The following is a 15,000-nucleotide window of genomic DNA, read 5'->3' as shown; positions in this document are numbered from 1 at the left end:
ATTTTCTATTGAAAACTGAATCAGAGAACCTCACTTGAAAAATCCGGACATATATCATCGGATCTCTCCACAGAAGAAACACAAACGCTACAGAGAGGCACGCATTCGCGGCTCTTTCTCAAAACCAGAGATCCAGCCATTATCAGATGGTTTGAAACAATACCCACGGCAAAACAACAGTTGTGTTAAATCTGCTGCGCTGATCTGCTGCATGTTATTCTTTCCAGGACGCAGCTGGGACCTGTGGAGGGAGCCTGCTTTGGCCCCTGGGGGCTGCGCCAATTGTTCCCCGTCTCTGTCACACTGTGGATCCCCAAACAAAAGTTTTCATATCCATCATTACGCAGGCGTCAGCAGACGGGTGGAGGATTTTAGGCTATATCAGAGGTCGCTTTTTTTCCAAAGTCTGCGCCTCATCTGTACGCAGCCGTTCTATGTGGGTTAAACTGGGTTTAAAGTACAATAAAAGCAAAAGTGTTCAGCTGTCCACCCCCCATCCCCGTCACACACACACATATTCACTCTCTTCCTCCTCCTCTTTCTTCTTTCTCCCGTTATCCACAGCTTTCCCGAGCATATGCACCCCTCTTCCTCCTCCCCTAAACCACCAACTCTATAACCTAACCCAACTCTCTCCCCCTGCTTTCTAAACCGCACATAACACAGCACAGACTGAAAAACTAATGCAGCCGGGGGGGTGGGGGGAGGGTTCTCTCTTTTTTTTTTTTGCTTGTTTGTTTTGTTTTGTTTTTACCATTTTAGTTTTCCAGGCAAACTTCATGGTTAGCGTTTCTTTCATGGTCCGGGGACAGCATCAGCGCTCCAGAATAATCCAATCAGGTGGGTAAAAAAAGAAAAAAGAAAAGAAAACGCGCTCCTTTTTTCAAAATAAAGATCCTTTAAAAGTATTTATATTCCTCCACACGTTTCTCTCTAAAGTCAGACTCCTGCTTCTCTGGTCTGTCAGCAAGCACTCCCTTCTTCCACTGAATGACCGACCTCCTCCTCCTGCTCTACTCACAACAGTCCCGTTTAAACTCCTCCTCCTCCTTTCTTTCTTTTTTTTTTTGTCTGACTTTCATCAGACTGACAACAATGTGCGCACTCGGTCGTAGCTGTGGTTTCTGTTTGCGCAATTTCACTGAAAACGTAAAAACCGTTTTTTTTTGTTTTTTTTTGCGAGTTAGAAGGAAATGTTCATCTCCAATCATTTGGATTTTCTCTATCTATTTATTTTTCGAAAAGAAGAGATGCTTAGAGAATAAGGGGCAAAAAGTAAAAAAAAAATAATAATAATAATAACTATTTCAATCAGTAAAACCTTTGCAATATTTCATTGCTGTTGGATGCTGAACATGGATCATGGAACAAAAGTAGTTACAAGATAAACAAAACATAATTAAAAATAAACTTTTTCACATAATATAGTCTATGTCAGATGATGCTCAAGTTGTAATGAACATTTACTGTAATTATCTCTTACAATGCCTTTATTTGTTGTCATTAAGACACCCATACCACAAAATAACTCTGGAAAACATTTCATGCTAGCTGCTAATTTAATATTAGTCTATCTACAGTTAAAAGTAGCTGCAGATCCTGGTTAATAAGACATTATTCATAACGTTTTGCCTGTTGAAGTAATGGTTCAATCGACCAACTCCTCAGTTTAGGTTGACGTTTCTAACACAAATGGTGTAAAATAATCTACATATAGCTTATTATCTTCCGCCCCAACAGCCGCCTTGTGTGTGAAACATCTGCAGGCCCTTGGACCCTGCGTGTGACAATACAAGGAAAGCGGCGGATGCCGTCACTGGTACTGTGCATTGTCGATGGCGGCAGAGGAGAATGGGCTTAGTGTGTCAGAACGGGCAGTTCTGTTCCACTGTGAATGTGTCTCCACACGTACTCAAACGGCCCACTTGTGTGAATAAACTGGAAGACGTGAATCAAGCTCTGAGCTTGTGAGGGGTCTTTTTGTATCGCAAACATGAAGCGAATGTGAGCAAGTAGACCCATAAATTTATTATGAGCTGATAAATGACAAAGGAAAATTCCTGGGGAGGTGGGGGGAGGGAAGAAACAGTTTTTGTTCCTGTTGCTTAAGTTTCCAAAATTAGACTTCATATTTTAAAGTATTGAACTACCGAGGCACTTTTAATTCACCATGTGTCTATATCAAGTTTCCTGTGTGGCAAAAAAGCTGACTCACACCCAATCAAGTTTTGACAGATTGATCTGAGGTTGTGAATGCTTGAATTACATTATGATGTATTGTCTATAATTTTAATGCTAAGTTTATAAGACTGGAATACCCTCCTATCTTGACCTTCGTCGCATCACTACACAACCAAAACGTCACACTCAGCGTCAGCGACCATCAGCCATCTACGTACCCGCGAGGTTGCCCAGCTGTACTCCCAAGCAGCTTGACTCAAAGGCCACCGAGAGGCCAGGGAAGCCTGCTGTACATCTCCGTCAGTCGTTCTCCATGTGCGGTATCAACCAGCATCAGTTTCTCTTCTCGCTGGTCCTCGTTGCGCTGCGAGCGAATCTGGCCCGTGTCCAATTCCCAGGCCAAGTTGCCCCTGGTGTCCGCGCGGGTCTGGGGAACTCTGGGAAGCCCAGAGGGGCAGTGGGAAGGTTGCGACCCCAGAAGACCTTCGGCCCAGTCCCAGGGGTTAGGAGTGTCGGTCTCACAGCGGGACTAAATGTCACATGTCCACAGAAAAACGAGACACTGGACAAATGTGACGGCTGCAACTGTGTCTAATGGATGACCGCATCCTTCAACTTGGGAACAACACACAACCTTTTCTCCTCACGTTCATGACGTTCTGTATAGGACTGCTGCGGTCAGATTTTAGGACATTATTATTGCTTTTGTCATTATTATGAATTGCTATTGTTGGGTAAAGGATTGAATTAATATTTTACACGCAACTTACAGAAATCTGCTTGGTAGCTGCTGCTCAAACCAGGAGCACACAGCAAATTCGGAAGTGTCAGATTTCAGTGCAAGTGTTGTATGTTAAAAATACAGTGTTAATCAGTGATTCTTGAGAATAGGGGCAAAACAGGTCCTATGGATAAAGCACAAAATTTGAATAAAATATACACAAAATATAATTTTTTTCAAATATCTGACTCAACTAACCTGGGTCATGTGAGCACAGCAATGTATATGTTCCAGGTATTTGCTGAATATTTTTTTATTTTAAACATTGTAGTTAGTGGATGATGCCTGTAAAATCCCTTGTCCACGAGCAGAACTCAACACATTATAATAGTTTAAAATAATTAAAGAAATACTAAAATTATATATTGTGACTATTAAGTATAAGTAGTCATATAAATAATTATAGAGGTATCAATAAATTGAATTAAAAATCATTTTTATATATTTTCCAACTCCATTGAAATTTGTCCCTAGTTTTTGTCAACAGAAATTAAAAGAATGTAAAAAAAATCAGGCTTTATTGGGGGGCACCAGAACTTCTGAGGACCCCATGATCTCTTCCTTTCTCTTCCTTTGCTAAGAGAGCTAGTTAGCTCTGGTTAGCTTAAGGTCATTACAAATTATTTTTTATTTATTTTTGTCAGATGGTGATGACAACGTTCTAGGTCAGGTCGATTAAAAATGTAATATTTAAAAAAAAATGTTGCAACTGGGAGCCTGTACCTTAGCATCTTTACATTTCCTAAACATTATTTGTCATATTTGCATACATAGGGTTGAGAAATAACAAAAAAAATTATGGGAAAATTAAAACCCATTTTGTCCCTATTCTCAAGAATCACTGTAATTCAACAACATGAGTGTTAGTGAGTGTTAGTTTCCCTAACACTCACTAAAGAATTCCAAAGAGTTAAACAGAAAGCAATCCAGGCCAGGGTTGATTTCTAAATTAACTCTAACAGTAGCGGTTCTCATCTCAACGTGGGCGGTACCGCCCCCCAGGGGGCGTTCAGAGGACGGCAGGGGGCGCTGGCGGACATTTTTACAAAACGGGGCCGCTGGGATTCCTTTGGGGGTCGTTTGGTCGAAGGTAAACTTTACACCTTATATGCACAACAATGCCAGTTTAGAGTTTGAGCAACTTGGTAAAACTGTATTGTGTAACATGAAACAATGCTTGGCTGCAACTGTATCGATGGCAGCTCTTCTTCTATTCAGTGTTTGTTAGCTTCTGTTAGCTTCTTGGCGCAGCTCCATTCTCCTGCTACTGGTAGCTAAAATCACGATACCCTCACTTTGTATCCCTCTGAAAAATGAACCCATTTAAATAAAGAAATCCCTCCATTGGTGATACCACGACAGAGAGCGTTCATTTTATAGCGTTAACACCGGAGCTGTAAGTGATCCGGTATGAAACGGGGGTGATAGAATAACACAGCACTTTTAAATTTCAATAATCAGAATACCGAAATTGTTTCCGTTGTTTTAAAAGGTTTATGTCAGTCTGCCTTTTCCCCATCGATACGCTTCCCGACCGCCCTGCACCTCAGGATAAAAAAATAAAAAAAACCCGAGGTGCACATTGCGCAAAACTCTGAAACAGGAGAAGCGGGACATAAAACGGAGCGACGAACTAGATGTGAATTATGGCATAAAAACAGATAATCCGACGCTGAACAGTGAAAAATCAACACATGATGTGAAACACATGACGATTAGGCGGCGCAGCAGGTGATGGATGAAGATTAATGATGGTCAATAAACGATAAAATAAATCTAGCAACAGGAAAGAAACTAAAGTGGACATAGCAATAAACCAAGAGAGGATGATACTAATCAAAGGAAACTAAATGGGAATGAATGAAGAACAAAATGCAAGAATAAACAGAGGAATAAACTGGTATGGCAAGACCTTTGGAGCAATACTTAATACAGAGGATGTATGGCAAGAATAAACAGACACTATTTCCAGATAAAAGGTAAAATAATATTGTTGAAGTGCCATGGGTTTGTTGAGACCATATCTAATACTGAGAATAAATATATCTTACAGACCATAACAGTAAAGAACTTATCACTTATTTATGTTTTAATTAGATTTGATATATTTATTTCTTCAATATTAATTTTCATGTCAGTGTTGATGTCATGAGGCTGACGACTCCATGATACTTTCAATTTGACTCATTAGGATTAGATTAAGAACCAGATTTGTTCTTTGTAATTTCTGTCCAGTAAAACTATTAATCTATAAATCAATAGATAGGTCTATATGAAGATATAATCCATGTTTCTGTCTCATATTTGTATGGCATTAAAAGGACCTGGAACTTTTGTTTTTCCAATGACAGCACTGGTTTGCACAATAAATGCGATGTGGGCGAAGTTTTATGAATGATACTCTAATGTCCCATTCTCCTGAAGGCAGCACAGAGCTGCACCACCAGAAACAGACAAACACTGAAGAGAAGAAGAGCTATGATTAATGTAGTTACAGTTCTATCCATGTTTTAATGTTGCAGAGCTCAGTCGGTTTACAAATAGTCCAAAGTTTAAACTGGCATTGTTGTACATCTTATCTGCTCATTTTGTGGAATATTTAACAACTAGAAAATAGCACAAAATAAGAATATTTTTTCCAGTCTGATTGGCTGCTGTAAGACGTACCGATTTTAACTTGAATGTTCATTGCATTTTTCGTAGACAGCTGTGAAAATAATTTATATTCCCATGGCTTTTTTGTTCTCTGGGAAATTATTTTGGATGATAAATACAGAAACAAGCATAAAAAGCAAAACATCTACAATAGTGATAGTAATATTAATAATAAAATAATAGTCAGTGCAAAGTAGCCTACAAATTCTTTGGTGGGGGGCAGTGAGGGACCTGGATAAAGGCTAGGGGGGTGCTGGCCCAAAAAAGGTTGAGAAACACTGCTATAAGAGAATCCCTACATTATTCCAAACGAGAACGTATAAGATTGGACTTATAGCTGTATCGTTTTCTTCTCGTCTTCATTTTCTTCCTTCAGCACTTTTTTAAGGTAAAAAAAATGGGTGGACAGATAATTCAATATTATACAACATCGCTCTATAAATTTTGTCTCAGTCTGTCTCCAACTGCTAAAAGCCAAAGGGTTCAGTGAGGTTGGATGTTTTAAAGCCCAGCAGTAATCCAGCATTGTAATTCAGACCATTTCCCTGTCCAAGGTTTTCCCTCTCTGTGGATGCCTAGTGACGTAATTCCACTCAGGAAAGTCCTTGACCAGAGCGGATCCTTTCTTAGAATTACTCATCAAAGGAGTCCTGCCATTATCCGGCCTCTCAAGTGCTCTCTCCTCTGCTCCACGGACGGCACCGTGAGCTACAACACCCACAGAAAGGGGACAAAAACAGGAGGAGCACAGCGAGCGCTGTTATTGCACCACAGTGGGGGGCAGGGGGGTAACGCACATTCCAGGAAATCTCCCGTTTCCTGCCCTCAGCCTCCTGACTCCAGCGAGGCTGCTGTCCTCATACCTGACCGGCTCGGGAGCCTTTCTGCTGACCTGAAAGCGAGGTCACAAAAAACTGACCAATGAGGGGGAAGCAAAGGAGACCCAAAAGAGGCACAGAGGAGCAGGTAGCAGCAGCAGCAAAAGCGAGGGATGCTTGAGTGAAAGCAAGACAAAGACAGCAACTGTGAGAATCCCGAGCTGCCCTTGTAGCATCTCTGTTTATGTACGAGATAAGGAGGTCATGTATCCGACAAAGTGCAGCACACTACTGTCGAGATTAGCTCGAAAAGAACATTATCTCAAGTTTGGGGAGTGAGAGACCGAGTTGTTCACAGCTCAAACAGAAACCGAGAAGAGCCGCGCTGACCGGAAGACAAGAGTGACGCAACTGGACAATCTCTCCCTGCCTCGGAGAGAGAACAAATCATTCCTCAATTTCAAACAGGAAGGCGAGAGAACGGGAAGTATCTGTCAGGGAAAATCTGTTACACCTCGAAACGATGCGCACTCCTGAAATAATCTCTGCTTTCAAATCGTTTAAATCCCGTGTGTCTGTGTCTGTGTATGTGTGTGTGTGTGTGTGTGTGTGTATGCAAAGGAATATGCATGATGCCTTTGCTTTTGGTCGGAATGTTTGCATGTGGTTGATGACTTTGGGTTGCTAAAAGCATGCCTCCCAGTAGAGGGCAGAGTTTATAAACCGAAGTGTTTACCCAGAGTCAGCAGAGATTTTGGAGAGAGCAGGCCGGGAGGGGAGAGAAAAAGAGCACTGGAGTTATAACTCAGGGTGATATGTTTTAGCTTCACAGACCTTACAAACGAGACAGTTAAAGCTGAAATGGGGCATTTAAGTGAAAGATAATCAGCGGGGTAGGGAGAGTGCATGAATAAACAAAACGCTGCAAGATTAATAGTTGAGACCATCTGGATTTGAGTCCTCCTTTTCTTTCCTTCTGCTCCAGTCTCGGTCAAATGAACCTTTTGTTGAAGGAGTTGAATTAAAGCTCAGTCTGCCTCTCTCTCTCTCCTCTGCACTCTTATGTCACGTCTCTATTTACTCCCCTTAGATCTTTTGTCCGAGCTGTTGTTGAGCTGTCTCTGGTTGGGTGACATCATTGGTTTCCAGTAAAGTCCAAAACTGCAGACAGCCCCCCCTCCCACTCCCCTCTTTTTCTTCTTCTTCTTCTCCTGCTCCTCCTCCGAGCTCAACATGCAAGCGCTCTTAAAGGAAAAATGTTAAGTCCAGGTGTTGCATTATTCTTACAGCTGCCAAATGAGGCTGAGCTTAAATAAAACTGAAATAAAACATGTTTTTCAGACTCTGCGTGGGCTGAAAACCTAGGAGGATTCAAGGGTGATTCAGATGGTGATAAGTTTAGAGAGTTTTTTTTTTTTTTTTTTTGTAAAAGGAAAGCCAAAAAAAAAAAAAAAAAAAAAAAAAAAAACACTAAACGGTTCCAGAAAACCCTTCCCCCGCATGAGCCCTCGAGCCTCGACCCCCCTTGAATCTAAGCCCTGCTAAGCCTGGAATGAATCGGCCTGAACTGGCTTGGATGTCTGTCTGTCTGTCTGTCTGTCTGACCCCGTCAGCTAATGAGAGCTGGACCATCTGTTGCCCAGCAAGTATAGATCCAGACCCGAAGTTGTCACATTCGCAACAACAAAAAAATAATAACACACGGCGTCAATCAAACGAGCAGCAAGCCAGCGACGACCGCTGCCACTGTAAAACTCAAAACACTGGAAAACCACAGCAACACACAAATGTAGCAAGAGGAAACGTGCTAAAACTTTTTTTTTTCTTAAACATTAAGTATCATGGAGTTCTGGGGTTTTTCTTTAATGTTACGATGCAGTCTTAAACCGTTTGTTTACTCAGCTCATGATCACTGTAGGAAATGAAACTGCAGCCAAGCGCAGACGGAGGCCGTAACACAGCAGAAAGAGGGCAGTAATTCAACTGTGGCACAGAAACATGCGTCGACAACACAGCCGTTACCATAGCGTTGACCAAAATGTGACACGCTCTAAAGTTTTAACAGCACATAAAGCGAAACGAAACTAATGCATGGCTGGATTTCCTGCGCTGCATTTTTCTGTTTACATCCTTTTTATGACACAGGAACGTTTTTTTTTTTTTTTTTTTTTTTTTTTTTATTCATGGGCATCTGCTGACACGGGCACTGACTGAATGCTGACCAGTCACATTAAAAAGAGCGCAACACAAGTCCTGAGCACACACACACACACACACACACAAAAACAAAAATCTTAGCAGTGGCAGCTTGATCCCAGTCATGCGTCCTGGCTAAAGCTGCATGTGCTGCCTGAGCGGGAAAAGAGAGAGAATTAAGTGTGTGCATGTGTTTGGGAGGGGACACCTAACCATAACCCCCTCCTCCCCGCAACACACACATACACACACACGCACCCAGATCCTTTTATGTAGCCATCAAGCCATGAAACACACACATACACTTAGTTGCACGTGCCGCCATCAAGAGCACTAGCACTACCATATGGTGCAATGAATTTCTGCCCCAGTTAAGCGAGCTGCTGGTGTTGTGTTGCTGCTCTGAGACAACATGGGGGCGACAGCGACAGTGTCAGCAGCATTGACTTTTCACACCAGTCCTGTTATATGAACTAATTAGGTCCAGGATCGCGACCTCTGCCGAGCCGCAGGCGCAGAGACGGCTTTACAGGCAGGAGGTCGCTTGGAGAGACTAAACAGCATCTAAAGTGCTCAACTGATTAAGAAGGTCATGCTTTGGCAATGGCGCGGTTTGAAACATGAGAAACAGCAGAGATTTCCAAAAACGAAAAAAAGACCTCGACTGTTCCACGACTTGAAATGGATGTTTGCGAACTTTGTCAAGCCTTAATGAAAGTCCACCGCAACCAGAAGTCACAAAAATAACAAACAGAGTCCACCTGATGATAGTTTATTTAAATTTATGGAATTAATTTATTGAATGATTATTTTATTGAAAAAGTGTTGTATTGTCATGATATTAAAGTAATCTAATATATCATTGATTTTTTTGAGATATTGTTTTTGTTAGTTTTTTTCCCTTTCTTTTACATATTTCTTTCAGCAAAAAGAAAAAGAAAAAAGAAAGAAAATACCCTGATTAGAATATATCTATAAAATGGTGGCTCTATAAAAATGACACGTATTACACAAGGAAGCAGGATGGTGGCAGCACTATGCTGTGGGGGAAGCTTTAGTTCCTGAGGTGCAGGCAAACTGGTCAAAGTTGAACAGTGGAATATGGATTGATGGATTAAGCACTAAAAATACAAACCAGTGGTTTATATCAAAGCAAATGCAGCTGGTAAAACAGATCTGTAAATATAACTGAGAATCTGTGGCAAGACTTAAAAAGTGATGTTTACAGATGTTCTCCATCTGAATGAGCTTAAGGTTTTTTACTAAGAGGACAAAACAAAGTAGTTCATGATTTATTGTCCGAAGCTGAATCACATTGTTCTCTGGCTGGAAGTGGGCAGAAGCTTAAAAATAAAGCGGAAAAGACAAAAGATGTTTCTACACTGCTAAAAAAAAAAAAAAAAATCAAATTTATAGTTCAGTGAAGTTTGCTCAGCAATACGTGGAAAAGTTTAACATGTGTATAAATAGTTTTGCCTATTGATGAGTTGACCAGAAGGAAGTTTCTGCCTAACTTTGACACCGTCCCAATTATCCTTCATTGTATTGGTGTCAAAACCGAGAAACAACCAGGTCAAAGGTTACGAAAACCAGTCGCATCCGGATGAATGAACCCCGTTTGGAGTGTTGAAATCGTTGACAAGTCATCAAAACACATGACAGGCAGAAAAAGAGCCAAAACATCAGAACTGGAAACACTGAGACGTCACAGAGCCTCGGCATGAAACGTGCTCTTCCCGGTGCAGCGAGGCAGAAAAGGGGAAGAAGGAGCGCCAACTCAGCTTTCTTGCTTTCTTTCAATGGAAAACACAGAATCATCAAAATTCTCTGTCATTCCCCTTCTTCTCTTTTTCTCCTCATTTTCTTTGCATAAAGTAACTTCTGTGTTTCCGCTAACCAACCAGCTGAGGTTGTTGAACTTGCCCTGCTGAGGGGGCAGAGGATATTCCCTCTGCTGGAGCTTTTATTGATGGACTTGTGGCTTAATTACATTGCCCTCTAAGTGGGTAGTAAAAAAAAAAAAAAAACTTCTGAGGCTTTAAAATAAAGCCTCAGAGGCAAGACACACTTATGTGTCTTAATGTCACTTGGTTAATTGCAACGCATCTGGTATCGGAAAACTCGTTGCTCTCATGCTTTCAAGTTACTGAATCAATGTATCCAGCGGTTTGTGTGAACTGACATCGGTCCTGATAATGACTGACGCCTCAGCACTCTTTCTTCGTCTCTGGCCTGAACTGTGGACTTGACAGTTTTCCCCAGCAGCACGGCGTGCAGAAACTAGAGCAAGTCAGTGACTCTGTCGCTCGCACTGTTTCATAACCTCCTTGCAAGGAGGCAAAGGTAAGGAGAGGAGGGCGGTCAAACACCTGACACCCGTAAAGTCAAAGTAGCCTGCGTCAGCACCGGGCAGAGGCTAAACTCGTAAACGTGTCTTTTTAATCACAAAATGTGATCCATTTGGTGGAGAAGAGCAGCGTTGGATTTTTTTTTTTTTCAAATGGCGCTAACGTGTTAGCACCGCCAACAGCTCTGTTGGATCCTTGCATAACTTTACGGAAAGAGCTTTGCTCTCTCAATAATCATGCTGTCAAAATGTCATTCCGGCTGAGGAGGCGATGATAAGTCGACTCAGTGAAAACAGTCACGGGGATGAGCCCCGTACGGCAGAGTTCATGCAAGTAATCTGAGTCCTCAGAGGGTGTCTGCCAGCTAACCTCCACTCTCATCGCCCCCTGGAACAATTGGAGGAAACGGGGCTCTGTGATGGGGCCGAGTTTCGGCCAGGATGTCAGATAGGCAGCGAGGAGGATGACCTGCCGAACTTAAAAACACTTAACATGCGCATCACAGCGAAACTGCGATCCTATTCAGATTGAGGAAGGGGTGAAAAGGACTACAGATTCAGCTCTACTGTGTTTCAGTAGTGCAAACCCGTCAAACTGTTTTGAAGAGCTTCCCCTCCCATCAATTTTTTTTTTCCATCTACAAAATGGAAAATACAAAATTTGGAGCTGTAAATACGGACAATGTCTGAGTTTGTCCCTGAAAGGGGGATATTTCCTGCCCGTTTGTAGTTTTCTGTACTCTGATCAGCTGCTGTAATAAACATGAGCTGCCAGTGAGAACTTCATCAGAGTTATTTTGAATTGGTCAGAGATTATGATCTGTCACATTTTATGAAAACTGACTGGTCCAAATGGTTGCGGAAGCAAAATAAATTGGCATACTTTGCAAAACAATGTTTCCTGATAATGCTACACATTTTAATGCGTTTTGAGCATTTTTATGACCATTTATCTTCATAATTCACAGGAATACTCAAGAATACGAAAAACACAAACCCACACACCGTAAAATAATGCACATAGGTATGAAAAGGGACAAAACAGAGGTAGTAGGAAGGATGGAACGGCAAAAATTTGGATGCCAAATGGGGGTAAAATTTGGTTTATTTCTTTCTTTCTTAACACGTATTGATAAACCAGAAAATCAGAAAATCTCTCATTAGTTCTCCGAATAAGAAAAGTCACAAGAAAAATGAATTCTTCCTTTAAAGGTCAAGACTGGGTTTAGTTTTTAAATTAAAATATACTTATGCTTCAGCTTTAATGTGTAAACTCAATAGAAGACACTTTGTGATGCCCAGTCGCAGCGTCTCAGTTGGTGATGGTTGATGGTTACAAGAACAATTAAATTTACTGCAGTACATTTAAATTCACCAACAAATCCACCTTGTTCTTACTTTTTAAAAGTCTAAAAACATTTTTTAGTTTCCAAATTACACATTTAACCAAAGGCTGCCTGTTGATGTGTGAAGCAGGCAGGGTTCTTCTTTCAGACATGAAAAGGCTGTTTCTCTGATAATTACATGGACGTTACAAAAGTTAATTAATTATTTTTTTCTCCAATCAAAAGGAAACTCATGAGAGAATAATTAAAGACCTTCAGGCAGTTTTCAGATTTCACCCTCTCTACTTAGAAAAAGTCTATGTGGTCATGGAAAACAGTGTGTCCTTGCACACAGTTATCAATAATAATCTGGTGCTTCTGCAGGTTGATTTCTGTTAGAGTAATAAAAAAAAGACGTGCATGATAGCTCTGAAAGTAGCATCAGCCGCATTTATGTTAGTCTCGGCAACTGGTCAACATTTACCATGCTAAGAATAGAATTGGAGAAAAAGTGAAGTCAGTCAGCAAGACGCAACACCCAAAACACAGAAACCATGTAATAGTCGGCGGTTATGGTAAAAATGAATCACCGATTTATACGAATCCAGCTGTCCTTCAGTCTGCGCCACCAAAGATTGCTGTAGAGTGTGAATTATTGCACTGCGACTTGTCAATTCAATGCATAAAATATCACCAAGAAGGAGCCAAGAGATGGGCTGATGCTCCCCATCACAAGTCAGCTGCTTAGGGGTTTACATGCCGTTAATTGGGATTTTTCTAGTGAATTAAGTTGAATTTTAGTGTAACTAAGCAAGAGCTGTTTTTTTTGTTTGTTTTTCTTTCCAGGATATTTTTCTCATCACTGTCCTTCACTTTCTCAAAGTCAGGGAGCTCTTCTAACCAAACAGACCTTGAAGAAGTTACAAACACAGCTGATATCGCTGACCCTCGCTGCATATCTTTAAATGCTTTCAATTCCAAGCTTCGTTTTCAGATATTCATGTTTTACTCCCCATGTTCTAGCAAATTTCCTATCTACATTAAACCTCCCCACCCCCCCCCAAAAAAAACAAACAAACAAAAAACAAAAAGCAGTAGAAAGCACAAACCGCAACACCTCACACATACCGAGCGACAACAACACAAGGCATCTGGTAACAGCTGGTAACGTCTGCCGGATTGTTTAAGGAGACAGGAAGGATCTGTGCTTTCCAAGAAATGGAAACAAGATTTCAATAGACACAATCACTCTCGGTTTATGTGGACAACAGGTGCGGTACTGACCCAGTGGTGAGGGCTGCTCTCTGGGGAGCGAGGCTGGTACCTCTGCAGAGTGACACCTCCCTCCCCCTCCAGCAGCAAGGTGCTATCCAGGTCGGGGCAGTGGTTGAGCTGGACGCTGATGGGCAGAGACAGTAGGGTGGCCAGAGGGCAGTGGGAGATCATGGCGGCCACCTGCTTCAGCGGCAGGGATGACAGGGATGGCAAGGCATGCTGCAGTCTTGACGGCAGAGTGGAACGAGCTTTTGGTCTTCTCCACTTGCTGGAACTCAGGATGGAGAAGATGCAACTCCTTGGGGGACAAACAAGTTTCTTGCCAGATAAGTCAGTCCTCCTCTCAGTGGCAAGGGTTTCTCTGAATCTTTGTCTTACTCTCTTCTGCTTGCTTTGTTATTGTTTTTTTTTTTCCTTCTTACTCCTCAGCACACATGAAGTTCAGTGTGCCGGCAGCTCTACACCACGAGTGATTAAAGTCTATTGTCTCTCTTTCTGTTTTCACCTCCTGCATTCATCACAAGAGGAGGGAGGAGTCATGGCTCGGTGGCCCTGCCCCTCCACCCCTCCTCCCCGCCTTAGAAAAAAAAAAAAAGAAAACAGACCAGGGACCAAGGAGAGTTTGAATGTGAAGAAAAAAAAGCAAAGAATGACAGGAAAACTGGGATAGAGGGAAGGATGTTAGTGGAGAGTTTCTAAGAATGAACAACAATGGTAACTGTTTAAAAAGAGAGCTGGCTCAGCTGCCGCTGATCAAACTTTAAGCCGCCAAGCAGAGTTTCGGTTTATGAAAAGTGTTTGGGATATGTTTACATGTGCTCTTGCAATCAAATCTGATTAAAATCCAGCTGATTTTATCTGACAGGTGACTAAAAGAAGGGGGAGTGTGCATTAAACGCCGATGCTTCCTCGCCAAGTTATTAATTATTTAGAGTCTGATTAGCAGCACAGCTTTGTGGCAGCACAAAGATCAAGCTACCAGAAATGTGTAAGGTTCATGAACAGAGAGAGAAAAGTGCATGTGTGTAATTAAATGCTCCATATGTAGACCTTACGGGGACGAAAACCCGACGTTGTCTTTGTTTTTTTTTTTTCTTCTTTTTATTCTCTTTCATTCATTGGTCTGAGCTGAAAACCTGCGTTTTTGCAATAAATAACTTTGACGGATGCCGGTTTGGCTTTACTGCTTTTCCAGTGGCTGTTTATTTACTGCGAAAACAGGATGCGAGGTTTGCTTTTATACTAACGCTTTCAACGGTAGGAAGCAAGTTTCATCAGTGGCGCAAAAAGTGGGTATGCAGCGCATGCGGCGCATAGGGGCGCAGCACCAGGGCGGGCCCCAAAACCCCGTCTGGAGGGGGCTGGGTTAAATGTAGGGGGTTTCCCCCTTCCGGTATCGTCCCCTGGGGGAGGGGGGGGGGG

The 15,000-nt window shown here is 41.9% G+C and overlaps 1 protein-coding gene across 2 annotated transcripts in view; it reads right to left on the bottom strand.

Annotated features, from left to right (window-relative positions):
- rgl1 (ral guanine nucleotide dissociation stimulator-like 1) overlaps nucleotides 1–14,046 on the bottom strand; it is a 28,451-nt gene extending 14,405 nt beyond the window's left edge. The window contains exon 1 of one of the 2 annotated variants that reach the window (XM_007558637.2): nucleotides 13,588–14,046. In XM_007558637.2, coding sequence (XP_007558699.1) covers nucleotides 13,588–13,749 — 162 coding nt within the window. In that variant the 5' untranslated portion in view covers nucleotides 13,750–14,046. Of the gene's footprint in view, nucleotides 1–754; nucleotides 998–13,587 lie in introns of those variants that run through there. The other variant, XM_007558639.2, reaches the window with a different exon arrangement.
- Nucleotides 14,047–15,000: the final 954 nt, after the last annotated feature.

Source organism: Poecilia formosa, unplaced genomic scaffold, assembly GCF_000485575.1.
Source record: "Poecilia formosa unplaced genomic scaffold, Poecilia_formosa-5.1.2 Scaffold98, whole genome shotgun sequence".
Taxonomy (NCBI): Eukaryota; Metazoa; Chordata; class Actinopteri; order Cyprinodontiformes; family Poeciliidae; genus Poecilia; species Poecilia formosa.
Note: the sequence above shows the minus strand (reverse complement) of the source record. Positions and strands in the feature narration are given on the sequence as shown.